Consider the following 27,818-nt stretch of genomic DNA (forward strand, 5'->3'; position numbering starts at 1 on the left):
CCTCTGTTTCTTTTCTGATAAGAGTCTTAAATACCAAACAGTTAACTGCATAATAACATTTACTGGCAGCCAGGCAGCCTGCTTAGCAGATATATAAAGCAGGTAAAAGGAGAAAAAGTTAATTTCTTGGCTGAATGATTCCATCGGTAGCTATAGGGCAAACCTGAAAGTCTTTTAGTAAAGTAGCAGTTGATTCTTCTATCAATCTGTAGCACACATACTCTTCCAAGGAAAGCATTAAATATGAAAATCATATCCCGTTATCATCTGTTTCCAGCTTTCAGCCCAGTAAGCTTTTCTTAATGAATGCTGCAGCCTAAGGAACAAGCATGCTGTTGGCTTTTCTGAATAATGGAGTGATGCTACCATTTTTGCTTATTACAATATCGACTGGCTGAGGGGGTTTCACATATAGTCACAAGTGACTACTCTTGCCAGCATGCTCCAAGTTATTACAAGATGTTTTTAGACATTTCATCTAAAAGAGCTTTACTGCTTTTAGCGAAGAAAACATCTATGGTCTTGAACAGAATCATTTATATGGAGATAGGCAGGAGGATTAGAAGCCTGCATTACAGCAGATACATAACAGAATTTATTTAAGTATTCCTTGCCGATCTTTTTGTCTATTGCTTAAATACGCAATCTTTTTTTTCCACTTTTTCTGTGCAAAGGTTAAAATGTACAAAATTATATATATTCACACAAAAGAACCAAAATGCCATATTTTGTTTACTTTTCATTCAAAACTCTTCTCAAACTAAGAAAAGAGCAGCTAGAAAGCATGATTTAGAAAAACAATTTTACCTATTGAGAACACTGAGGTTTTCTTTAGAGTCCATCCTTTTACCCCAAAGTAACTCCTTCCTTTCAGCAAATTTAATTAAATTAGACATTAAAGCAATACACTGTAAGCAAAAATCTTTAAATAATCACTTAAGGTTTAATCAAAAGGATCTTACCAATAGGATGATTTTTTTTAAAACAATATCTTAAAATATAAACACTCTAGAAACTCTCTGTTAACAGAAAGTTTATCCATTTAGTTTATTACCTTTTCTCTGTCTTCATCTTTCAGTTCACCTTTTGGTCCTAGGCTATCTTTTTTGAGCAGCATCTTCTTAATTTGAGTCTCATATTCAATCTAAATACAAACAAAGTTTGATTTTGTGATAAATATCTTTACAACTAGCACCTGTCTCTATATTGCAGTCTTTGCAACATACAGGGAGCACTGAAGTAGAAAGTAAAAGCTGATGTTGCCAAGAAATTCACCTTATCTTAGAAAATGAACAATTTTGCAAATAACACATATCAAAAGTTGAATTTTACAAAATGCTACAATTTTTAAATAAAATAAGATTTGGGTTGGGCTCGGTGGCTCACGCCTATAATCCCAGCACTTTGGGAGGCTGAAGCGGGCGAGCTCAAGAAATCGAGACCATGGTGAAACCCCATCTCTACTAAAAAATACAAAAATTAGCTGGGTGTGGTGGCGCGCACCTGTGGTCCCAGCTACTCTGGAGGCTGAGGCAGGAGATTTGCTTGAACCCGGGAGGCGGAGGTTGCAGTGAGCCAAGATTGCGCCACTGCACTCCAGCCTGGCACCTGGCAACAGAGTAAGACTCTATCTCAAAAAAAAAAAAAAAAAAAGATTTGATAGATTTTTACTTTCATCAATTTAGTGAATAAAATTTATATATATATACACACACACATATATATATACAGTTTGATACTTTAAACTATCACAAAAATATAATTGCTTTATTAGGGAAGTAACACATTAGACAGTGTTTCCTTTGAAAAGTTTTGCCCAAACAAAAGAAAAAAAACAATCCTACTGATTTCTTACCTATATATCTACATAACATCAATTGAGTATACCTGCTAGATCATCAACTTAAAACAAATTCCATTTTCTATGAATAAAAATATACTGCAGACATCAATGATCAGAATCCAGTTTGCTCTGGCACTAATAACTGCATAAAGATGTCTGCATCATTACTACACTATAATTGGTGAAAGTGATTCAATCTTAAAATGACTTTTTCTTAAAAGCAAGGCATAAAAAAGCACTTTGATTCAGTACGCTAGTAATTAAAGCCTTAAAAAAGTCATGGATTGTGGTCCATCACAGATAAGTATCAGAACATTTTCTAAATTAGGCAGTTATGCACTGCGATTAGAAACACACCTATGAGATGATGAAATTAGAAAGCTGTTTTCTTAGTTCTCTGATAGAACATAAAATAGGACTGAGCTTTGTTTTGACACACAAAAAACAAATGGGCAATAATAACCAAACTGATTTGTTTCCCTCAAAATATTTTAAGAGGTATTATTAATATATGCTGTCTCATTTTTAGTAACAGTTAGGTATGGATTTTTTTTTCCTCCAGCAGAGTACTATTAATATGATAGATGGCAGTAATTCTCTAAACAGATACCCAATTAAATGAAAATTTTATAAGGCCAGTACAAATGATAAAATAATACACTAAGAATGTATAAAGCAATAACAAAGATACAATTTACATCTCTCTGTACTATATCTATCCCTTTGAACTTAGAGATGTTCAAATTTTAACCCCAAGGGCTTTAAAGAGGCATCCTTTACAGATTCCAAGGAATAATATCTCAAAAAACAAATGGGGGATGAATTACAATATAAACATACAATTACAGGTTAAACGAAATTTTTTTTTCCTGTGACACAAGTGTTTTCTTACACTCTTTGAGATCAATGAATATTGTACCTGATTTCCTTATTATAGGATCATTTCAGAGTCATACCTTCCAAAGACAGAGCACTTTCTCATAGAAATATGAGAGATTTGTTCAATTCATTTTGCTGAAGGAAAAAGGAAGTGATAACTGCATAAAGGCTTCCTAAAGAACAGAGAGAAGTATCTTTAAGGGCCCAACTTAGATTGCTCTCAATACATCTGAAAAAGTCACTGAACTGTAGATATTCTAAAATAGAAATGGCAGAATGAAGTCAGGGAGATACTATGATAAATTAATGACTGATACAGACTGTACGTGGGTACCCCCTAAGTCCATTGGATTTCCATCAAAAAATGCTTTGTTCTCTTTTTTTTTTTTTTTTTGCCTTTTATTTTTACATGCAACACTTGGTTATTATCCATATCGTGAACACTGGAGAGCAGGAGTTTTCCACAGTGCTCTTTAGAGCCTACTCATGCCCCAGTAACATCTCCTGGTCTAGAGCCCCTCTAAGGATAATCCCCTCATCTCCCCCGCCCCAACCCGAGAAATCTGTTTTAATAAACCCAAGAGCACTGAGTTAATCCATCAGGTAACTTGTTCTGTCTGTCACCGTATCCCTTCACAGCATTGGCTTGATGCTCCCTACCTAAACTTAGGAGGACCTTCCCATTTACTTTCTCACTATGCACAAGCAATTTATTTCAGCTTAATTACTGAAATCTGTTAACAATGACTGGGGGTTGATGGAGGTTCTGGCAGAAGTTTCAGGTCTCTGGGATCTCTCTCCATGTTCACAAACGCTTTCCATTATGTTTCTTTCCGTATTCTCATTTCCGTCAATTTCCTCTCCATCGCTTCACTGTTTGCCTGAAAGTGCCACCACTACCTTTTTTGTCACAGACTTCCTTTTTCATTGTTCTCCAGGGTTGCAGAGCTAATTCTCAAGTAACAGAATAAGTAAATAATTGAACCGAATCGACATTTAAGATCTGCTGGCCCTGTCTCCTCATGTTAGAGTTGAGGAAATGGGTACAGAGAGTTACATAATGGGCTGATTTGATCCTTGGGTGAGTATGAGAGATGGGACTAAGATTCACAGTCTTTTGTTTTCTCTTCTTTTTTTCCAATATCTGTGCTTCGTCTTAGATCATGAACTGTTACCAAAAGATATGGGTGAACTTTTATTTGTTCAACTAATGCATATTAACAGGCAAGACACTCTCATTGAAGCAGGAGAATCACTTGAACCTGGGAGGTGGAGGCTGCGGTGAGCCGAGGTCGCACCATTGCACTCCAGACTGAACAAGAGCGAAACTCCATCTCAAAAAAAAAAAAAAAAAAGGCATTTGCTACACACTTTGTCCTCCAGGGGCCTGAAGGTTGTGCCCTGCCCACAACGTCTGTCGCAATCCTTAGTAGAAATCAAATCAGACTTCAAAAGATTTGTTCTCCTCAAATATTAGCCCCTAATAGCCATACATAACCTAATGACTGAATTTTCATGGAGAATCACATCTATTTTATTTTACTTTATTTTTTTGAGACAAGGTCTTGCTGTCACCCAGGCTCTATTGCAGTGGCATGATCACAGCTCACTGCACTTCAACCTCCCGGGCTCAATCAGTCCTCCTACCTCAGCCTCCCGAATAGCTGGGACTAGAGGAGTAGAGCTAGTGCCACCACGTCCAGCTAATTTTTTCTATTTTTTGTAGAGACAGGGTCTCATCATGTTATCCAGGCCTGGAGAATGACATCTTTAAATAATGAAATTATATATTCAGAATATCTCTGCTATTAAACAGAAATGCTAACTGGGAAGGTATAATAAAGAGTATCATCAATACCACATTAGTTCTTACACAGTTGTTCATGGTCCATAAGAGAATAAGGTAAAAAATATGGGAGAATTAATTTCAGTCAAGGGGAAAGTCTCAATGCTTACTGAGTGCTTATTATGTGCCATATTCTGGGTCAGATACTGAGAGCACTGAAATAATAAGACAAGGAGCTCACAGTGAAGTGGGAAAACAGACATGTAAACAATTATAATACCATGAAGGAAGTGCTTACTGAGATAATTATGACACAGACCTAAGGCAGGGCAGGCGGGGAAAAGGCCTTCTAATTGAAGGAGGTTATGAGATAATGTGGTGCTTTCAAGGAAATGCAAATTGTGCAGCATGCTTAAAGTACTGTGGGTGCATGTAAGAATGTGTGTGTGTGTGTGTGTGTGTGTGTGTGTGTGTGTGTGTGTATGTGCAGGAGATAAAGATGTAGAGAGACAGTGGTAAGATCGGGGTGGAAGAGTTAGAGGATCTGGAGGAGACAGATTTGGGGGTAAGGAGAGGCGGGGAGATAGGAATAGGAGAGGGGAAAAAATAAGAGGGAGAAATGGGGATGGCAGGAGAAGGTGGAGGGGGACAGATTAGGGAGAGATGGGGAGAAAAAATGTGCATGTCTGTGTAGTTGTGTGAGAGAGACAGCAACAGAGAGGGAGAGAGAGAGTGAGAGTGTCTGTGTGTTGAGAGGAGTAATAATGGTGAGGCTGTTCTGTGCAGGCAGAGACCAGTATCTGGGCTTTGTCCTGAAAAGCCTGGTCCAGCATTTCAGGCCAAAGAGAGACCTAACCAGATGAAAGCTTTCGTGCCTGCCACGGGGATCCTCCCTGAATGCCCTGACATGTCGGCCCCATGCCTGGCAATGCTGCCATGAGGGAGGCTAATTAAGGCAGATGTTGGCAATGTTCCACACACGTCTCTGGGATCTTTCTGGCCACTCCTAAGTTCTGGAATCAGGGCTCTGTGCCTAAGGCTTCTCAGAACCCGGGAAGGCTGCTGTGGAGAGCATATGGTTTACTCCCTACCACCTACAACCTCACCCATCTGTCCTCAATCAATGTTGCTTAGGAGCTGCTGGACATATATCCCAAATGTGCAAACCACTTGCCAGAACTTCCCTGTAGGATTCAGCACTAGAGGCTGACTATGGTAGCTGGCTTAATAATATACCTAGTGCTCTCCCTGCCTCCCCTCCCTGCTTGCCTACTGATATTCCTTATCTCCCAAATAAACCACTTAACGTCAAATCCCTGTTCTCCAGGTCTGCTTCAGGGAGAACCCAACCTGAGACAAGGATAATGGGCACCTGAGTGAAAATGCTTTAAGTTAGGACCAACTGGGGACCCTTCTACAAAAGCAGCTAATACAGGGAATGGAGGCAGAATGAGGGAGAGAAGGGCACACTCCTCACAGCGTTAATACAAATATTTACATTCTTGGATTTTTAAAATTTATTTTATTATTATTATTTTTTTTACAAAGACAGGGTCTTGCTCTGTCACCTGGGCTAGACTGCAGTGGCACCATCATAGCTCACTGTAGCCTCAACCTCCTAGGCTCAAATGATCCTCCCATCTCAGACTCCTGAACAGCTGAGACTACTGGTATACACACCCAGAGCTCACTAATTTTTAAATTTTTCGTACATTTGGGGTCTCACTACGTTGGCCAGGCTGGTCTCGAATTCCTGGCCTCAAGTGATCCTCCCACCTCAGTCTCCTAAAGCACTGGAATTAGAGGCATGAGCCACCATGGCCAGATCTAATATTTATATTTTTGAACTGTGTTTATTCAGGCTTTTTATCCAACCGACAAATAGCAACATAGATACACCACCATATTTTCAAAACTACATAACAGGTCAATAACCTTTAAAAGCTTTAAAAATTATTATAGGCCTCCAAATAAAGTATTATGAGTCATAAAATCAGTTGACAGTGTTTTCAGCATTTAGCCCATTTTAAGAGATTTTAACATGATATAATGAACTGGGCCCAGCCCACCTCTACAAAGTGGGAGAAACTCACCTGGTTTTAATCTGGGCAAAATCCCCACTTCTCTCATATTGCTTCACTTGGTTTCACTTTCCGGAATTCCACCAATTTGAAGTTCATTTGTATTAACTGTAGTCTATTCAAGGTGAAATTCCCGTGGCATTTTGGGGTGTGTGGGCAATGCACTCTGAACACCTTTCTCCTAAGACTTATGTGAGGTCAGTCAAGAAAGGAGGTAAAGATCCGATACCCGGATGGGCAGCATTAAGAGGAGACAAGTGGTTCTGGCATACCTGGGCCATCACTGGACACTGTCCCAAAAGGAAGAAGAAGAAAGAAATGGGAAAACACCAGAGACAAACATCCCCTGTGTTGAACCTCAGCTCACTGCACAGCCTGCTGAAGAAGGTGGGATCACTGGTGGGGTCTCTGACATTGCTGTCTGGGTTTGTAGGCACACAACAAACATTGGCTTTGGACTGAGGGTGACAGCCAAAGTCCAATTCTCCATGGAACTCACATCTTTCCAGAGTGTAGTGCCATGATTTGGTCTTTTATGCTATCAGAAGATTTTTTTTTTTTTAAGACAAAGTCTCGCTCTGTTGCCAGGCTGGAGTGCGGTGGCAGGATCTCTGATCACCTCTTGGGTTCAATCAATTCTTCTGTCTCAGCCTCCTGAATAGATGGGACTACAGGTATGCACCGCCATGCCAAGCTAAATTTTGCATTTTTAGTAGAGACGGGGTTTCACTATGTTGGCCAAGATGGTCTCGATCTCTTGATCGAGGGTTGGGCCTGTTTCATACTTGGATGGGAGACTTCCTGAGAATACCAGGTGCTGTTGTAGACTTAAAATAAAAAAAGAGGTTGAAAGAAAAAAAAGGAGGAAAATGCTCTTCATTACAGAGGAAAGTCAGCTAACAGAAGATACAGTAAAACAGAAAATCACCATTTTTCATAACCTCCGCTAGAAATAACTGATTCAGGCAAGGCTCATCTACAGATTCTAAAACCATTAAGTAAAAGGATATTGAGGAACACAATAGTCCCATGATGCCAACCCATTACTCCATAGATTAGTTACTAATATGCAAAGGGGAAAAAAATGTACCTTACAATAGAGACATCTAGAGATCATCACCTTAACCAAGGGATCAAAGTCAGTCTCACTCAGGGGCCACCTGACATCATGGGCCTCCTGATGGGATACAGTTGGAAGTATAACCTCAGCTGTGACTATTTAACTTAAAATTAATTAAAATTGGCAAAATTAAAAATATAGTCCTCAGTGTCACAAATCACATTTTAAGGGCTCAACAGCCATATATGGGCAGTAGCTGTATTAGATAGCACCAGAATAGATACAGAACATTGCCATCACTGCAGAAAGTTCTGCTGGACAGCGTTTGTACAGACCACATTTCCAGTTCACAGGAAATACAGGGGATGCTGTGCAAGTTTAATGATGCCTTAGATTCAGAATGTGCATCATTCTACAAGCAGATGGACTGCCCTTTTTCAAAATAGCCAATGACATGGGGGGAAAAAAAGGAGAAATAGTAGGAGACTAAATGAGATTAAAAGAGACAAAAAAAAAAGGCAAAATAACCAATAACATAAAAAACAAACAATATGTGTGATCCCTAGTTGGCTTCTGGTCTGGAAAAATAAATTACTTTTTGGGAGAGGTGGGGAAATCTGAATATGAGCTGAATATTAAATAATATTATGTCTGGGTGCAGTGGCTCAAACCTATTAATTCCAGCACTTTGGGAGGCCAAGGCAGGAGAACTGCATGAGACCAGGAGTTCAAGACCAGCCTGGGCAACATAGTGAGACCTTATCTTATGAAAAATAAAAAATTAGTCAGGCATGGTGGTGCACACCTATAGTCCCAGCTTGAGGCTGAGGAGTGAGGCTCACCTGAGCCCAGAAGGTTGAGGCTACTGTAAGCCGTGATCACGCCACTGCACTTCAGCCTAGATGACAGGTTGAGGCCCTATCTAAAAAAAAAAAAAAAAAAAAAAAATTATGGAATCACTTTTTTTTTTTTTTTTTTTTTTGAGATGGAGTTTCGCTCTTGTTACCCAGGCTGGAGTGCAAAGGCGTGATCTCGGCTCACCACAACCTCCACCTCCTGGGTTCAGGCAATTCTCCTGCCTCAGCCTCTTGAGTAGCTGGGATTACAGGCACGCGCCACCATGCCCAGCTAATTTTTTGTATTTTTAGTAGAGACGGGGTTTCACCATGTTGATCAGGATGGTCTCGATCTCTTGACCTCGTGATCCACCCGCCTCGGCCTCCCAAAGTGCTGGGATTACAGGCTTGAGCCACCGCGCCCGGCCGGAATCACTTTTAATCTTCTTAGATGTGATAATGATATGATTATGTAGGAGACTGCCCCTGCATTTAGGAGATCCATGCTCAAGTGCTTAGGAAAGAAGTGTCATGATGCCTGCAGCAGACTTGCAATGGCTCAGAGAAAAAAAATATATACATACAAAGCAAACATAACAAGATATTTACAACTATTGTAGCTAAGTGAATTATGAGTGTTCATCATATTAATTATGGTAATTCTTCTGTGTATTTGAAAACTTTACAATAAAAGGCTGAAGAAAAACTATAGAGCAAAAAAAAAATGTTGGGGGCTCAGTAGCAGGGTAGCAGACAGAATACTGAATCCAACTCCTCCTGTGACCAGTGTTCAACTGGGTTAAATTGGACAATACCTGACCAGTACAAACAGTGAGGATAAAGGCCTAGCTCCTGGCCTTCCACATTTGGCATAATTTGTAGAGCAGCAAGTAGCTAAGCACCTCCACCTTAAGGCGAAGAAGGTGCCAGAACCAGAGAGGGCTGCAAGGGCAGTCACTCTGGATCGCACAGTCCAGGAGCATGAAGGCAAACTCCTTAGGGACAGTCCTACCCTTACTGCTATCCCAATGCACTGTTTGCCAGAGAAGAGGGGCCCAGACTATAGAAAAACAACCCTTTCAAGACAGAAGCAGTTTCTAGAGAGAACCCCAATGCTGCTCAAATTCAGTCATTCAGCCAACAAATTCCATGTGTCACACTGTGCCAGGTACTGGCTAGTGATCTTGCCTGTGTTATAGATATCCCATTGATTCCTCAACTAAAGAAGAATGTTGGAAAATGCAGTATCAAGTTCTCTGATAAAATTTAGCCATATGGTAATTCACAGAAAAGGCTAATACTTAATCCTAAGTATGAACAACTGAACATTAGTGACTACCACTGATCTGAAACTTACTACTCATTATTTCTCATTTTAGCAATAAAAAAAAAAAAAAGATTAGAAACAAAACATAAACCTGGGGTGTGCACCTCTAATCCCAGCTACTCGGGAAGTACACAGCTACATGGGGTGCGCATGTGTAATCTCAGCTACTCAGGAGGCACACGGCTGTGGGGTGTGCACCTGTAATCCCTGCTACTCGGGAGGCTGAGACAGAAGGACGACTTGAGCCCAGGAGTTAAGTCTAAACTGGGTAACACAGTGAGGCTCAATCTCGTAAATAAATAAATAAATAACAAGAAATACAATAAAACATAGTAAAAAACAAGATGTCACCTTCAGTTTTTGAAGCTTCTCTGTATTTGTGGTGAAGTGCCCAACATGAGCTTGGACACGCTCCAATCGCTTTAAATAGTCTTGATTTCGAGTATGAGCCTTCTTTTCAGATTCACATATTTCCTTCAGATAATTCTTTAGTTTCACACATTTCAGCTTAACTCTAGAAAAATAAAAGCAGGTTTAAAACAATGGACTAGAGTTGGACAATCTAAGAAAGAGAATTTTCTTTATCAAAATTGTTAATGAGACAATGTATTCTATGATATTTTACCCAAACCACTGAAACCCAAAGGACAAAATATATATATATATTTTTGGAGACAGAAAATGAATGCGGTACCGCTGAGGTATTATACTGGTTTCCTCTAAAGCATAACTCTCCTGAGAAATATATACAAGACCACATTCTAACATTCATACAGTAAAGATTTCTATGGATTTATTTCTCAAAATTAAATGTGATGTCAAGAGTGGTGTTTACGTGGCTATGTTCAACAAATGTCTCACTAATATTCTGATATATGACAGACAATTTCAAAAACAACTCCTCATATGGAAATGAAATCAAACTACAAATCACAATCCATAAAATTAAGAAATTAAAAAGAAATTTAAAAATTTAAAATACCAAAATTTCTCATTTAGTGAATATAAACATATTTGTTAAAAATTACAATATAATTCGCTATTAAAATATTTTTAAATAATATATGAACTGTAACTACTCCAACTGTGAAAAAACCTTTAAGACTCTTACCAAAGTGTAACAGCAAAAACATACTCTGCATTCCAACTTTCCTGTACTTAAAAAAAAAACCGGACTGGATAGTACAACTTATGCAGTCCACTTTTCTCACGGTACCAATGCTGTTAATTCTAACTCTTCTTCCCTATTATACAGTACTTCTATTGTTGGCTCAATAAATTATTCAACATTCTTTCATCAAACAAAAATAAATTTAAAATGACAAAAATATTCACCCTTAAAACAAAGATTTGCAAAGATGCTGGAGATGTCCAAAACTGTTTAGCAACAGACCTTAAAATTCCAACCCTAGGCCAACAATTTTCAAGAAAGTCTTTATCGTGTTAATAATTCTGTGCTTTGACCATGGTTGGCTGTCTTCATTTTCTTTCTGAACAAAAAACTGAAGGCTGGTCTTATTGCTGCCCATGTCTCTGCATTTTTGAATGCAAGTAACTGTAATGGAGGTGGAACCCAACATACTGTCTTTCACACTCAGGCGCTCAGTAAAGCTGCTGCTGGTGCTGTCTACCTGGAGTGGGTATAATAGTACCATGCCTTTTCCATCCAAATTCTAGTTCCATTCCGGCCACCACATTAACCTTCAAAGTGGAACACATGAGTGAGTAACTCATCTGCCCAAGAAATCATCCATATATTCAGCACTCCAAATATCAACGTCTTTCAGCTAAGCTCAACAAAGAAAACAATGAAATAAGTAAATACATGATGAATGAATGCTATGAGGGAAACTAAAAAGGTCTTCTACATACTGGGCAACCTGACCTAGCTGAAAGAGTCAGGGAGGCCTTCCCAGTGGAAATAATTTTCAGCTAAGACCTGAAAGGTGGGTCAGGCACAGTGGCTCATGCCTGTAATCCAAGCACTTTGGGAGGCTGAGGTGGGAGGATCACTTAAGGTCAGGAGTTCAAGAGCAGCCTGGCCAGAATGGTGAAACCCTGTCTCTACTAAAAATACAAAAATTAGCCAGGTGTGGGGACATTGCCTGTAATACCAGCTACTCAGGAGGCTGAGGCAGGAGAATCACTTGAACCCAGGAGGCAGATGCTTCAGTGACTCGAGATCACACCACTGCACTCCAGCCTGAGCAACAGAGCAGGACCCTGTCTCGAAAAAAAAAAAAAAAAAAAACCTGAAAGATGAATGAGAGTCAATCAAAATTGGTAAAATCAAAAATGAAAAGATGAGGGTAAAACATTCCAGGCAGGGAAAACAGCATGTCAGAAAGCTCAAAGGCAATAAATAGGAACAAGGATGTTGATAAAATTATAATAAATAATAATTGACTCTAGGTCAGACACTGCTTTAAGGCTTTATATGAATCTTGTTGAGTTCTCACAGCTATCATTATTCCCATTTGACAGAAGAAATGGAGGCACAGAATGTTGGAGTAATTGCCCCAAGGTCACAGGCTAAGAGCTGGTGAGGCTCACATAGAACTGAGGTAAACTAACCACAAAGCCTAGAAGTCTATACTATATTACAAAAGATCCCATCATGCTTAATAACCTGACGTTTCAGTCAGTGTCAAATCTTAGGGGGAGGCTGGAAAGAGATGGTGATGGTAAATTAAAAAGGGTATACATAATGGCGGGTCTGGTGGGCTGCTGGATGGGACACCGCTTGTGCCCACCTCACACCTCTTGGCCCAAGCTTTTCTCTACCAGCCACAGTCACCATAGCTGCCACAGCCTGCTGCATGTGGCATAACATCACCTGAGAACATCTGCCTCTGCCTCAGCTGCACTTAGCATCTTGCTATCTCAGGGACGCCTTTCTGAGTTTGCAGCATGGAAAAGCCTAGATATAAGAAGGAGTTAATGCCACCTGAGGCTGCCCTTACCAGTGGGGGTCAGGAACCAGTAGGAATGTAACCCCCTCTCCTTTCGCAGGAGTCACTGTGCAAAACAGAAGGGTACATTGCTCCTCTGAAGGCTCCTCTGAAGGTCTGGAGGGGCTGAGCCCCAGGTGCTCACTGCAGTGAACAGCTCTTATTTTGTTCTGACCAGCTCTACTCTCCAATTTTAGGTGATCACCTCGTCAAATAAATTACCACCTACACACAGACCCTCATCTCAGACTCAGCCTTCTGGCAGGTACCAGGTGGAAGCAGCCTTGTTTGGATTTTCTCCTACAGGCAATCTAAGCAAGCCTATTTTTAGAAAATCATATCCTCAGTAAGAGACTGGGAGAGAAGCAGCAGCTCAGTGAACTGATAGCTTGGAAAAGGTGCCCATCCTCTTCTCCCACCACCAGAAGGCCAGGAGGCTTTCCAAGAACAGACTACATGAAACGTCTACACACAAGTCTTCTGCCTTTTTAGCCATGGGCTAGAAAACTGGCAGCTGCCAAGGATTCCCTCAGACTTCAGCCCACTCCTGAGGCCACAGCATCCACAATGCTGGCTATTTCTTCCTCACACAAAACAAGTGAGTTCTTGTCTCTTTCAGAGTTACTAGACACGTATGGCTGCTTTAGAAGCCATACATCTGGCTTTAGAAGTACACTAAATCTTAAAACCAAAGAATGATTTTGAATACAAGGAAAAGAACTGACCTAAGAGGTAATTTGATTTTAAAGGATTCTTAGCCTTTCTCTTCTGGATGAGATCTTTTCATTTCTCACTCATAGTGTGACACGGATAAATCACAAATTTAACGCTATCAAAGCCAGAAGTTCTTCATATGAATAATACAAGAGGTAATGCCGTACTTTTAGCTTAAGGATAAAGTTCAGTTTTTATAAAATAGAAATTAAAATATTTAAAGTCTGCTCTTAATAGTAGAGGAAGAAACCTAAAAAGGATAATATGTACAATATATTATTCACTGCTTATAATTTTAACAGTCATTCTCATATATCCGTGAACAAATGAGATACCAGGTAACCCTGCCTACAGTAGTACATTAAAAGATCAACCACAAAATTATGTCTTAATCATCACACAAGCTCAATGTGTTTAAATTGCAACCAAAAAGATAAGACTATGTCTTCTTTTAAGATTTTTAGGCAAAACAGATTCTTGAAATAAAACAAGTATCAAATAATGAAAATAAGATATTTTGATCTCATACTAATTTTAACCAAATTTATTTGATAGTAATTAAACTGCAGTATTTTATTTCAAATTATTACACACTAAAAATAAGAGAATGGTTAAGAGTACTCCAATTAGGCTGGGCATAGTGGTTCATGGCCGTAATCCCAGCACTTTGGGAGGCCGAAGCATGGGGACCACTTAAGATCAGGAGTTTGAGACCAGCCTGGCCAGCACAGTGAAACCCAGTCTCTGCTAAAAATAGAAAAATTAGCCAGTGTGGTGGTGGGTGCCTTCCCAGGTATCTCAGCTACTTGGGAGGCTAAAGCAGAAGAATCGCTTGAACCCGGGTGGCAGAGGTTATCATGAGCTGAGATCACACCACTGCACTCAGCCTGGGCGAAAGAGCAAGACTCCCTCTCAAACAAAACAAACAAATAAACAAAAAAAAATCAGTCTTTAGCTACAGTATTTTTGATATAACATTAGGGTTAAATTTTTTATGAATATATGGAACCTGGCTTGAAAACTGTCCCCACTGTCGTCTCTTACCTGTATGTATCAGACAGATGATATTCATAAAGTTTCTTTTCCAAGTCCAATCTCTTCTTTTCACTATAATAAAGAAAGAAACATTTTATAAGTAATTATACTGATAAGTAATAGGGAGTTGGATTTAGACCGTGCTCTCCTTTGAAATCATGACTTTGTTGCAAGGTGTTGATTAGAGGTAAAAAAAACTCCAAATACCAAATTACTCCTTTATGAGAATGTTTCTCTGGTCTAAGAAGAAAATGCCAGATACATCTAAAACAAAGACATAGAAGTATGCAGCCGTCACCAGGGAAATCTAAAAAACAAAATGAACACCAATATGAGGCAAAAGAACAAGATTCACAAAGTAAATGGGGAAACACAATAGGAAAAGGCTGGGAAGCAGCTACCTTAGTTTAGCAAGCATTTCCTGAGTGCCTATGATGACCCAGGCACTGTTCTAGGCCTGGAAACTAATATGGTAAACTAGCCAGCCAAGATCCCTGCCCTCAGACAGTTGACATTCTAGCGAGAAGGACAGACAATAATAAACAAGATAAGTATATAAAATGTAATGTGGCTAGACTTCTCTGAGTCTCTGGCATTTCAGTGATAGAGTCCCATTACATCTTGTATACAGACTGAAGACTGGTGGTTTGCTCTGCTTTCAACCAGACAAGCCTGGGCACAGCCAAGTGCATGAGCTAGAGAAAGGCCTCTGAAAAGCAAACCTGGCCTCACTTACATGAAAACCAGGTCTCCTAACACTATCATTTCAAATTTGGAAGAATTTCATTTTATAACTCTGTAATGGTACCATTATTTGTCACAGGTTGCTGTTTTCCTGGAGCTACTATCAGTAAAGATTGAACCTGTGCTGTTCAGCTGAGTGCTAGCAGTAGGGAGAGGGGAACCGGGCAGCAAAGGAAGCAGAGGCAGCCAAAACCAGGGGGCTGGGAGGTAAAAATGATGAAGTCATTCAGTCCCAAGAAGAGGGCCTGGGAGGTTTAGCCACAGAGGGTTTCATTTGAGCACCACCTTGCTTCAAACCCACTGGAGCTAAATTGCTAATCTAAGTTAACATTAAGTAAAGGCTAAAAAAGAAACCATATTATCCGAGTGGAGAATCCTAAATAAAAGGCTGTGAAACAAAGATAAAGACTCCAACAGAGGTGATCTCAGGTTGGCTTCCTGAGGGAAAGGGGCTGGCCTCATGTTCCATTTGTGAGCTCTTAATTATTAGTTTCTATATTTCTTCAGATAATTTTTTTCCTTTAAAAAAAGATCATCTCCAAAGTCACTGTTAGCTACATTACAGGTTAAATAAGTTTCTTTCTTTTGCATAATGTTAAATGGAAACTACTATTTAACCAAAATTCATTTAGTGAGAAAATGGGGTCCAGACAAAGAATCTTCACTTGGGGAACACAACCTATGGGCTGGAGTAGGCCTATGTTAAAAAGGGAAGAAAAAAGATTAAAAGGAAAAAAATGACAAAAACACACATTTTTAACTAACAGCATCACAGATTTTTACTTTCTCACTAAGAGTGAACTTAGAATAGAAGTGGAGGACATATAGCATAATTGCTTCCACATTAGAAATGTGTATTAGTTACCACTCCCCCTCTAGAGTTTCACAATCAGTTGGGTCCTTAGTTCATGAAGAATGAATGACTGAATAGTGTGAGTAACTTGTCATTACATTACAAGGATAGGAAGACCTCTAAATACATCTAAGACCTTGCACCCTGGGGTAGTGCTTCATTTCTGTTGTATTCCTAAGAAAGCATGACTGTAGTCTGGTAATGAGACACCATCAGACAGGCTCAGCTTGAGGGTCACCCTCTAGAATGAAAGCTGTACTCTATGAACTTGTCAAGAACATGAAAGACAGGGAAAGATTGAGGAATCATTCCAGATGTGAGGGGACTGAAGAGACATGGCAACCAAATGCAACCCAGGTTCCCAGATGAGCCACTAGACCAGGACAAAAAAAAAATGGTGTAGGGGGGCATCATTAAGATAGCTGGTGAAATCTGATGGAGTCTATGGGCTGGTTTCACCACTAGGAGGGCTGTACGGTAATTGTGTACAAGAACATCCTTGGTTTTTGAAAATACACATTGAAGATTTCAGGAGTGATGAGGCATCATACATGCACTTCTCATAGCTCAGAAAAGGCTAACGGTTTTAGATAGAAAGATTTATATAGATACTGAACTGATATCTCAGTATCAATGAAAGACAGAATGAAAATCTAATAAAGTGATAACAGTTGAGGAATCTGGGTGACAGGAATATTAGAAGTCTTTGTCCTACATTTGCAACTTTTTTGTAAGCTAGAATTTACTTTAATATATAATTGCATTAATTATATATAATTAATATTTAAATTATATAATTATATTAATATTATACAATTATATTTCTCTCTCTCTCTCTCTCTCTCTCTTTTTGAGATGGAGTCTCGCTGTGTTGATGGAGTCTTGCTATGTTGCCCAGACTGGAGTACAGTGGTGTGAGCTTGGCTCACTGCAACCTCTCCATCCCAGGTTTAAGCGATTCTACTTCAGTTTCCCAAGTAGCTAGGATTATGGGCGTGTGCCACCACCGTCAGCTAATTTTTGTATTTTTAGTAAAGATGGGCTTTCGCCATGTTGGCCAGGCTGGTCTTGAACTCCTACCCTCTGTCTCTCAAAGTGCTGGGATTACAGGTTTGAGCCACCACACCCAGCCACTTTAAAATAATTTTTAAAATTCATCTATGACTTCTAGTGAAAAAGAACCACAGTCACTTTGGAAATCTATCACCTCCCAAGCAGCAAGTTCTTAGTAATGAATGTAAAACTTCTTCAGCAGATGCAGACATCTGCTGCTCACACTTCTTCTCTATCATAACACTTCATACCCTGACAATCAAACACCTCTTGGCTTTCTCTCCCAGGCAAAACGGCACTAATCTTGTTAACTCTTCTTCACAGGTCTATTTTCTAGCCCCTCATCCACACTGCAGCACCTCTGAATGCTGAGCCCTCCATGTCTTTTTTTAAATTTAATACTAAAAATCAGGTATTTGCCTCAATGAAAAGCTTTTCCATGATTTGCAATTCCTACATATTAAATCTCTATTTCAGAATCTTTGAAACATCCATCCCTGGGATGCTTACCCATAGTTCATGTTTTCAGTCACCTGCACCCCTCACTTGGACCTTTCAGTTTTACACAGCTGAGTGGTCCTTATCTGGCTGAGTTTTCTACTTTTAAGCCACTTGTTATTCTGTTTTTGTCTCGATACCACAATTCTATACCATCTTCAGCTTACTCTACTAATATCTCAGTATCAGTTTCTAGACTATTATGATATTTTACTCTGAATCAATATAGGCACTGAAAAAACCATGGCTGGCTAATGGGTCCTTTTAAAGGGATGTTTTTATATAACTATAAGAGCCAATTCCACTTATAAGTTTCTATCATGCTTGTGGGTGTTATACACACTGTAACAAGTCACTCCATTAGACTCTTTTAGATTCAATTATTGACTTTCACCACAATGCAGAGAAAACACTGTACACATATAGGAAAACATTCCGACTATAAAATTGCATCTACATGTAATTACAGCTAAGATGACTTGGGCTAGAAATATGCTGGTTATTTGACCAGCTAACATTGCAATGACCACCTCTAAAAGGGCTGAGAAAGAGGGAGTTTTTTTGTCTCTCACTTCCCAGAAGTTTCTGGATTGATAAAGCAGCTGTGACTACCGAAGGTTGCAACCTATGAAATGACTCAGAAATTTAAGAGCAGTGGTTTCTGTAGTCACTGGGATTGTTTGTGTTTGTTTAAAAAGGTATATCTAAGGCTGGGTGTGATGGCTTACACCTGTAATCCCAACACTTTGGAAGGCAGAGGCAGGCAGATCACCTGAGGTCAGGGGTTCAAGATCAGCCTGGCAAACATGGTGAAACACCATCTCTGCTAAAAATACAAAAACTAGCTGGTGGTGGTGGTGGGTGCCTGTAATCCCAGCTACGTGGGAGGCTGACGAAGGACAATCACTTAAACCTGGGAGTTGGGCATTGCTGAGATCACGCCATTGCACTCCAGCCTGGGCAACAGAGCGAGACTACGTCTCAAACAAACAAAGGTACATCCAAACACTCAAATTGGATACAGACAATAATAATGTTTACACATTGCTTTGCAAAACTACAGCTTTCAGCTTTTTTTTTTTTTTTTTTTTCTTTAAGGCCTATTATTCTAGCAAAGAGAAAAAACAAATCTGTGGCTAATCTGTGGCTTACTTTTGCATATCAGTCAAGCCCCCTCATTCCGGTAAAGAACCAAGATTCAGAGAGATGGAACAACCTGCTCAAGGTCACACAGTTGTTCGTAACCTAGAATCCAGATTTTGATGTTTCTACTGCAGCCTTTTCTCTATCTAGAGTTATTTGCCTCTATAACTGTGTGTAATGTGCATTAATTTGAATCAGTTGTAAATTCTTAAAATGAAAAATGAACGCACACAGCAACAGATTGGTACTGACTTAAAAATAAAACAAACCTCCAAATGCAGAACCATGAACAGACTATAAAATTTGACTCAAATTCCTTATATGTTTTCAACAGCCTCACCTTGTTTAATAATTAAAGGAATAAGTGTTAATCATAAAGTACATAATCATTATACAATTATTGTGCCATAAGGACTATAAACAGCCAGGTGTTCCTAGCACAGCAAACAAAAATAACTTACAACTAATAGTTCAAAGAGAATGCTATTTATGAGTGCTGTAAGAATGCCAAGAGTCACAAAAGTTAAGGAATGGGTTGAAACAGGGAAGGCTCTGCAGGAAGTGATTTCTTTCTAAAGTTAGAAATTAAAAGGTCACTGATATGGGTGAGTGATGATATGTCAGAAAGAAAATAGGAAGTAGAAAAGGAGCACAAAGGAAAAAAATGATAAGGACAATTAAGAAAGCCCGTTGTAGATGCTCTATAAACATCTGACAAGAATTAAATCTAGCATAAGATAAATGTAATTCCTTTTCAAAATCACTTACTTCTGCCTTTATTTTCCATGTAATTAGTTATCATTTTAGCATTGTCACACACACAGCTCTCCTGTTCACTAGAATGGTTTTGTAACTTTTAACACTCAATAAATGTTTTATTTATCAAGAGATCCAAAAATCCATTTCCTTTCTTGTCAACTAATGAGATTTACAACTCTAATTAACTTAGCAGCTAAATAAGAGGTCCAGCAATTTATTTTACGTGGTTATTTACAGTGCATTGCGGTATAATTTTCTCTTTCTATGCACTCTTAGATCTAGCTGTTTTCGGTGGTTCCCATCTTTCACATCTTAATCAAAGGCATCATGAACCTTCTGGAAGCTGGACTTCTCTACCTGGAAATTCATCCCTTCGCTGGAAACCTAGCCAGCCCTCGCTCCCCACAAAAGTCTCCAGAGTTAAACAGGGCACATGTTTGACAAACACACACACACATTCCCGTCTGCGTTCCAGGACCTGTCATCATTGATGCAGTGCAGCTGTCACGGCGGGATGACAATTTGAAGAGAGTTGGGAGGGGGCATGTAAAGGGGACAAGAGAAACTCACAGGGCTTGATGGAGAGTGACAGGTAGAAGAACTCCCACTTTCACTTCTGGGCAAATTCTGTGACGCGGCCGCATCCTCAAACCCGAGACCAGGCTTTAGCAGCTATTGAGAGGGACGGGGGGCGGTCTCTCACCTCTCTCCGCTCCCATCCCAAATACAGGGGGTGTCTCTAGTAAATGTTGTCCTCTAGGCCCCACTGGAAGCCTGGGGGGCGTTGCGCGCGGGCCTAGGCCCCGGGGAACCTCGGGCCGGGGAGCGGGAAGGACAAGGGGGCAGGGCACGCGGAAGACCTTCGGCGCCTGCCGACTCCCCACCCCTGCCCCAGTGGACGTACCTGTCCCGCAGCCCGTGCTGGAGTTGGCCCAGCCTCTCGTAGTAGTCGGGACCCGACTGGGGCGCAGACGGTGCGGGGGTCTGGCTCATGTTGCAGCCGCCGCTGCACCAGCTCAGCACAGCCTCTGGGCGGCTTTTGGGCCGGGGTTGCCCGAGGAGACCGCCCCACGATGCACCGCGGGTAAACACCGCGCCAGGCCTGCTGCAGGAGGCGGGGCAAACGCCGTAGGGGGCCGGGCGCCGAGGAGGGGCGGGGCAAAGACGCCACGGAGGGCGGGGCGCCGCGGAGGGACCGGGCGGAGGCCGGCTGTGTTGGGGGCGGGACGGAGACCTGCATGGGGCGGGGCAGAGGCGGGGCAGAGGCGGGGCGTCGTGAGGCCGGGGCGGGCCACGTCGGAGGGGCGGGGTCTCGGTGCCCTCTTCTCTCTGCTTCGGCACCCGCGTCTGTTTTCCCCTCACCTTCCAGAATTCGCACAAACTACAGTAATGTTTACGAGGCGCATTCCCTTCCTTTCTCCCGCCTCTCCTGGCTTACTTCTTTTCCTCGGCCTCCTTTCTTGGCAGGATTTGCTGAGTGCCAGGCACTGTGCTAAGCTTGTTCTATTATATCAGCACTCGAAAGCGACACAAAACACCACAAAAAAAGACAAACCCTCAAATTCTAAACAGCTGTGCTCAGCCCCGACAGTGCACCAACCTTTTACTCGAAAATCCTTGCTGAATCTAAGGATGTGTTTAGTGCTCCAGCTGCCAGTATCGTTGGCGAGAGGGAAAAATTACTAACTAGTCGCTTGGGAAGCAGAAGTTTGTGAAGACAGCTCTAATGGACAATGCTCCTAACGTCCTGTAGGATCCTGTAGCAGGAGTCCTGGGGCCAGACTGCCTGGGTTCACATTTCCTATCCGCTTCCCATCTGCCAGGCCATGTGCAAGTCACCCTTTGAAGCCCAGGTTTACTCATATGTAAAGTGGGAGGCTGTTAACAAAGGATTAATTCGATTGGTTAATATGTGTTAGTGTTTATAAGAGAACCCAACACATAGAAAGCATTAGGTTTTATCATCACCAACTTGGGGAAAAAGCTTCCTGAAGGAAGCCAATCATATTCCAGAACCCACTGGGCAGAAAAATTAAGACTTTGCCTGCCTGTCTGTCTGCCTGCCTTCATTCGTTCATTTCTTCCTTCCTTCCTTTTTTTTTTTTTTTTTTGTTTGTTTGTTTGTTTGAGATGGCCTCTCTTGCCCAGGCTGGAGTGCAGTGGTGCAATCTCAGCTCGCTGCAACCTCTGCCTCCCAGGTTTAAGAAATTCCCATGCCTCAGCCTCCTGAGTAACTGGGATTACAGGTGTGCAGTACCACAACTAGATAATTTTATTTTTGTATTTTTTGTGTTTTTAGTAGACACAGGGTTTCACTCTGTTGGCCAGGCTGGTCTCGAACTGCTAACCTCAGGTGATCCACCCGCTTCGGCCTCCCAAAGTGTTAGGATTTCTGGCATGAATGACCACGCCCAGCCTGTAGAGTTTCTTTAGTCTCTTATTTTTCACTTCTTTTGTTTTCTTTTCTATGCCATTGATTTTACTTACACTTACAAGATGCAAGGTTGACAAACTAAAATTGTAAGAGAGATGGAACATTCAAAGACCAACAACACAAAACTATGATTTAACTCAGTCTTCCATTCACATTTGCCAGGTCCACGGCAACAGCGTGAATGGAGGCCCCCATACCATCTGCCTAAATATTAAATTATAATTCAAGATAACAAACTGTAGGTAAAATAAGTGTTCTCCTCTCTGCTTTGACCAATATGCCTTCTTAAGAACCTGGAACACTAGGGTGGAATTTAGTTTGCCTCCTTCTCTAGCTCCCCCCAACCCCATTTCCCACCCCAGGCTCAGTCTTGCATTGTGAGGGGTCTCACACACAGGCAGGGATGTGTGTGCCCTGCCTCTTCTCCTCCTCCTCCAGCCAACAAGTCTTAACTCTGCCCACATCCCCACCTCAGCCTCCTCTTGGCCTGGCACTGAGCCATGCCAGTTATGGTCACCCTTGCAGGAAAGACTCAGCCAAGAGGTCTTTTAAAACCTTAGAAAGCAGCTTGGGCCCCTCTGAGCAGGGAATGTCTGGGTGTTGGGTACTTAGAATGTATTCTAGAAGAGCACGTATATGTGCACCCCAGGTGGGCCTGTCATCTGGCCCTGGGAACTCCCTGCCTTGCGTGGAGCACCATGGGCAGAGAAAGGCTAGAACAGACCCTCTAATATACAGAAGCCGGGGAAGAGGCCTTGTTGCCCTAGTCTAAGGGTAGCACTGATGTGACTTGTATTTAGTTATTCAAGTTATATCCAATTGATTCAGTGGTAATGTGCAAAGGTTTATTTTAATGAGTTTAGTGTCACTAACATTTTACTAATATTTTACTACAACCCAGGCAAAAAAAAAAAAAAAAGCATTAAATTTTTAGGATATTTTCTTTAGGACCTATGCTCCCAGATTAGTTTTTTTTTTCTTTTAATTATCCCAAACAATCAATATAACTATTTTCAGCAAGTAGCACAGAGTAAGCAGATGAGGCAGTCATTTAACACCCCCAAATTTTTATTAGGCAATTTTAGGAGAATCTAAAATTAAATGTAATTAAGCAGTAAATACATAATTCAAAATAATTGTAATTTGCATCCTACGGTTGATTCATTAATGACGTATGACAAATTTAGATGTAGGATCTCCTTTATTAACAATAACACATAGCAAACAAAGGGACTATTTCTAGGGAATTTATGCTAAAATTATGCATTTTAAATGGTGACAGGCTTTTATTAAATTCCAAGTTCTTCATTTTGAATATTTAATTTGCTGGAGCCCTCTCTTTTAATATTTTTCTTCAAACCCTTATTTAGCTGAGATTATTTCTGTAAGCAGCCCTGCTTTTAGCTCTCTGGCCGGAGTCATCAAGTCTGCTTAGATCAAGGCTTCTTTTAAGTCCCAGAATGTCTTAGCTATAACTTAGAGGGAGACTAGCCTCACTCCCTTGTTTTACATGGGAGGAAAAGGGTTCAGGGCAGGTAAGGGACTTGGCCAAAGTCACATAGCTGGAAATCTATGTAATATTAGCGAGTCTAGTTCAAAATATGGATCCCTAGTGGTCCCATTAAGCAAACAGTAAGGGAAGCCAGCGTCTCAGCCCAGAAATCACATGAATCTTAGGGTGCACCAAATGAAATTGATGGTTTTGTAGCTCAAAAACAGTTAATAAATGAAAAATTGATTTTGGAAAATACATTGAAATTAGAATTTCATATGTATTCTAATACTGGGAAATTCTAATTTCAACGTATTTCCATATATATGTGTGTGTATACACACACACACACACACACAAACACACTCCATTTACAAGTTTATTATAAGAATACCACAAAGGATACAGATGAAAAGATTAATCAGATGAAGTCTGGGGGAGGGGTTTAAAGCTTCCATGCCCTCCATGGGCACACCACCCTTCTGGAACCTCCTATACTTGTTCAGCCAGCTCAGAAGCTTCGTGAACTCTGTCCCCTTGGGTCTTTTATGGGGACTTCACTGGATAGGCATGATCGACAGTTGTGTAGAAATGTGACTGGACAAGGGGGGCATGATCTAATACTAATTGAGTGGTGTTGGAAATAGATGTTCGAAATAGATGCTTGGTGCCACAAAGAAAAATTAGCACTGAGACAAGGGATCTTTCAACAACGCAATTTTTACTTCCTGGGCTGCAGGAAGGGTACTCTCACCAGCCATCTTGCCATGAGAGTACAAAGAACAAAGGGAATACATACAAATTTATTCCTTATGCATTTGGGGTTGTCCTTACTGCACCTCTAAACTAAAACCCAATTGACTAACAACTTAAAATTTTTCTAAACGGGTAAAAGAAATGGAAAGCTGGGACATGCCTGTGAGCACATCCAGCACAGATATCCTGTTTAAAGTACAAGCACATAGAATGTACTATGTGCCTATAAGCACAGCATATCTAACTGCTACATAGGATAAAGCTTAACAAAGTTATTAGCACACTTATTCTTTAACAAGAAAGAAAACTTAAAAAAGGAACTTTTCTACTTTCCACAAGTGGAGAAACCCAACAAGTCCTGTTTCGATTCCTCTGGGCCTTTCAATGCAGTAGCATTTTATATTTTAAAAGGTACACACCATATTGCCTTTAATGAAATCATGTATATTTGAGTTAATAACTGCTTGGATATCATATTAGTTTGCTAGGGCTGCTATAACAAAGTACCACAAACTAGGTGTCCTAAACAATAGGATTTATTGTGTCACAGTTCTGAAGGCTAGAAGTTCAAGATCAAGGTATCCTCATGGTTTGTTCCTTCTGAGGGCTGTGGAGAGGAATCTGCCACACACCCCTCTCCTGGCTTCTGGTGGTTTGCAGGCAATCTTTGGTGTTCCCTGGTTTGTAGACACATCATCTTGACTTCTGCCTTCACGTTCACATGGTGTTCTCCCTGTGTATTGTCTCCAAATTCAGCCTTTTTATGAAGTCACCAATCATATTGGATTAGATGCTCACCCTTCTCTAGTATAATCTTAACTAATTACGTCTGCAATGACCCTGTTTCCAAAGAAGACTACATTTTTAGGTACCGAGAGTTAGAATTTCAACAAATGTATTGTGCACAGGACACATTTCAACCCATGATAGATAAGACAGTAGGAAAAGATTTCATTTTGCAGTCCCTATGCAGAAATATAAGACCTTGCTTCTTACCCCATTAGAAAATTTGATTTAAAAGTAGAGATGAGGCTGGGCAAAGTGGCTCATGCCTATCATCCTAGCACTTCAGGAGGTGAAAGCAGGAAGATCACTTAATCCCAGGAGTTCAAGACCAACCTGCGCAACATAGTGAGATCCCCACTGTCTACCAAATTTTTTTTTTTTTAGTTAGCCAGCCATGGTGGCACACGCCTATAGTCCCAGCTACTCAGGAGGCTGACATGGGATGATTTCTTAAGCCCGGGAGTTCAAGACTGTAGTGAGCTATGAGCCATTGCACTCCAGCCTTGGCACCAGCCAGCCTGGGCAAGACTCTACCAAAATAAAAAAGCAGAGATAAATTAAATGTAGGAAGTAGGGGGGAAAGCTGTGATGTCCCATGTGTGAATATGTAACCCCTTCTGTCATAGCCTCATTTAGATCTACAACAGTTCTTTGAGGGTACCACAAGTCTAAGCAACTAGCCCAAGATCACACTACCAGTGTGTTCTTGCCAAGCTAATGGTAGTGGTAGGACTAAGAGTGGTAGAATTTGGACACAGGCCTGTTCCAATTCCAGAGTCCATCCTCTCTTATATATATTCTCTCTCTATATATATATCCTTTGCCTTGATACTCATCATTTGAAGCTACCTATATTTTTTATTTTCCTTGTATGAGATGGTAAAATAAGTACTATGTGACCCAGAAGGGTTTTTACAGATACGTGGTTCATGTATTGGGAATAGCATGCATAGAATGCATTTTTCTACGTGCTGTGATACAGCACGATGTGTTCACCATTCTGGTTAATTTTCCTTCTTGGAACTCAGAAAGACTGCATTTATCATCCTTGCTAGCAGTTAGGTGGGTCTGCATGACCAAGTTTGACTAGTGAAATGTGAGCTGCGGTGATGCAGCCACTTCCAGGCCTGACCCCAAAACATCCTGCACAATCTTCCTGTTTCCATTAGTTGCCTGGCTAGATGCAAAGAATCCACTGGAGAACTCTGAGGCCCTGGAATAAGAGTGACTGACTGCAATAAGCACGGGACAGTGACTTGAGCAAGAAAGCAATCTTAATTGTGTGGACCCACTTATTTTAAGGTTGTCTCAGCAGCTGGCATTGATTATCCTAATACACAAGCATTCCATGCAGAAGTTACACAAATGCATCAAAATATATTTCCATAAAATTCTCAGTGAGAATTTATGTGACTATTCAGATGGTAATGAAAACCTGGAACAGTAACATTAAGAGCCAACATTCAAGTAAAGAATCCCAGATAATGAAGCCAAGGCTATAATAAAGAACCATTCAGAGCAACACTGTCCAATAGGATTTTCTGCAATGATGGAAATGTGCCATTCTGTGCTATCCAGTCTAGTAGCCATCAACCACACATGGCTATTGGGCAATTGAATATGGCTAGTGCAACTGAGAAACTGAATTTTTAATTTAATTTTATTTTAATAATTAAAATTAAAATTTAAGAGGCTACATGTAACTAGTAGCCACTGTGTTGAACCACGCAGTTCTAGAGATAAAGTGGAAAGATGGGAACAAGGAGAGGGAGGACATAAGTCACTGGGAAGTGGAAAGGTAAGAATAGAAGGTAAGATGCCATTTTTGGTGGAAGGTTGATATGATTTTGCTCTGTGTCCCCACCCAAATCTCATCTCGAATTGTAATACCGCTGTGTCTAGGGAAGGACCTAGTGGGAGGCGATTGCTGTTCTTGTGGTAGTGAGGGAATTCTCATGAGATCTGGTTGTTTGATAAGTGTTTGGCAGTTTCCACTGAGAGTTCTCTCTCTTTCTCTCTCTCTCTCTCACCTGTTGCCATGTAAGACGTGCCTTGCTTCCCCTTTACCTTCTACTATGATTGTAAGTTTCCTGAGGCTTCCCCAGCCATGCAGAACTGTGAGTCAATTAAATGTCTTTTGTTTATAAATTACCCAGCCTTGGGTATCATCTATATAATAGTGTGAAATGGACTAATATAGAGGTGATGGTCATCAAGAGGAGAAGTGTGCTGGTTAATTTATTTTGTGTGTCAACTTGGCTAGGCCATGGTGGTCAGTTGCTTTATCAAACACCAGTCTAGACATCACTGTGAAGTTTTTTTTTAGATGTTAATATTTGAAGCAGTAGGCTTTGAGAAAAGTAGATTACTCTCCAAAATGTGCATGAGCCTCATCCAGTCAGTTGAGGGCCTTAGGAAAAAAGAACAAAGTCCCTCACAATCTCATGAGCCAATTTTTAAAAATAAATCTCCCTGTCTCTCTCCATCTGTATGTGTGTGTGTGTGTGTGTGTGTCCTACTGGTTCTGTTTCTCTGAAGAACACTGACGAATACAGGAAGACATGAGGTTACTAATAGCACTTTGCTCAAAGACATTTGTTTTTTAATTAAATTAATTTTATTTTAAGACAAGGTCTCACTCTGTCACCAGGCTGGAGTACAGTGGCATGAACATAGCTCACTGCAGCCTTGAATTCCTGAGTTCAAGTGATTCTCCTGCCTCAGTTTCCCAAGTAGCTGGGACAACAGGTGTGTTCCACCATGCCTGGCTAACAAAGACGTTTGTAAT

The 27,818-nt window shown here is 40.7% G+C and overlaps 1 protein-coding gene across 4 annotated transcripts in view; it reads right to left on the bottom strand.

The window, feature by feature from the left end:
* KIZ (kizuna centrosomal protein) overlaps positions 1–20,593 on the bottom strand; it is a 113,144-nt gene extending 92,551 nt beyond the window's left edge. For 3 of the 4 annotated variants that reach the window (XR_010342097.1, XM_012463438.3, XM_064375149.1), the window contains exons 1-4: positions 20,467–20,593; positions 14,522–14,584; positions 10,164–10,326; positions 1,055–1,144 (exon numbers count right to left, since the gene is read on the bottom strand). Coding sequence is in view for 3 of the 4 variants with exons in the window: in XM_012463438.3 (XP_012318861.2) it covers positions 1,055–1,144; positions 10,164–10,326; positions 14,522–14,584; positions 20,467–20,555 (405 nt within the window). In the remaining variant the exon portion in view is untranslated. Of the gene's footprint in view, positions 1–1,054; positions 1,145–6,601; positions 7,417–10,163; positions 10,327–14,521; positions 14,585–20,466 lie in introns of those variants that run through there. The other variant, XM_012463440.3, reaches the window with a different exon arrangement.
* Between the last annotated feature and the right edge of the window lie 7,225 nt (positions 20,594–27,818).

The sequence above is a fragment of the Aotus nancymaae genome, unplaced genomic scaffold, assembly GCF_030222135.1.
Source record: "Aotus nancymaae isolate 86718 unplaced genomic scaffold, 86718_ANA_hifiasm-v0.15.2.pri h1tg000001l, whole genome shotgun sequence".
Taxonomy (NCBI): Eukaryota; Metazoa; Chordata; class Mammalia; order Primates; family Aotidae; genus Aotus; species Aotus nancymaae.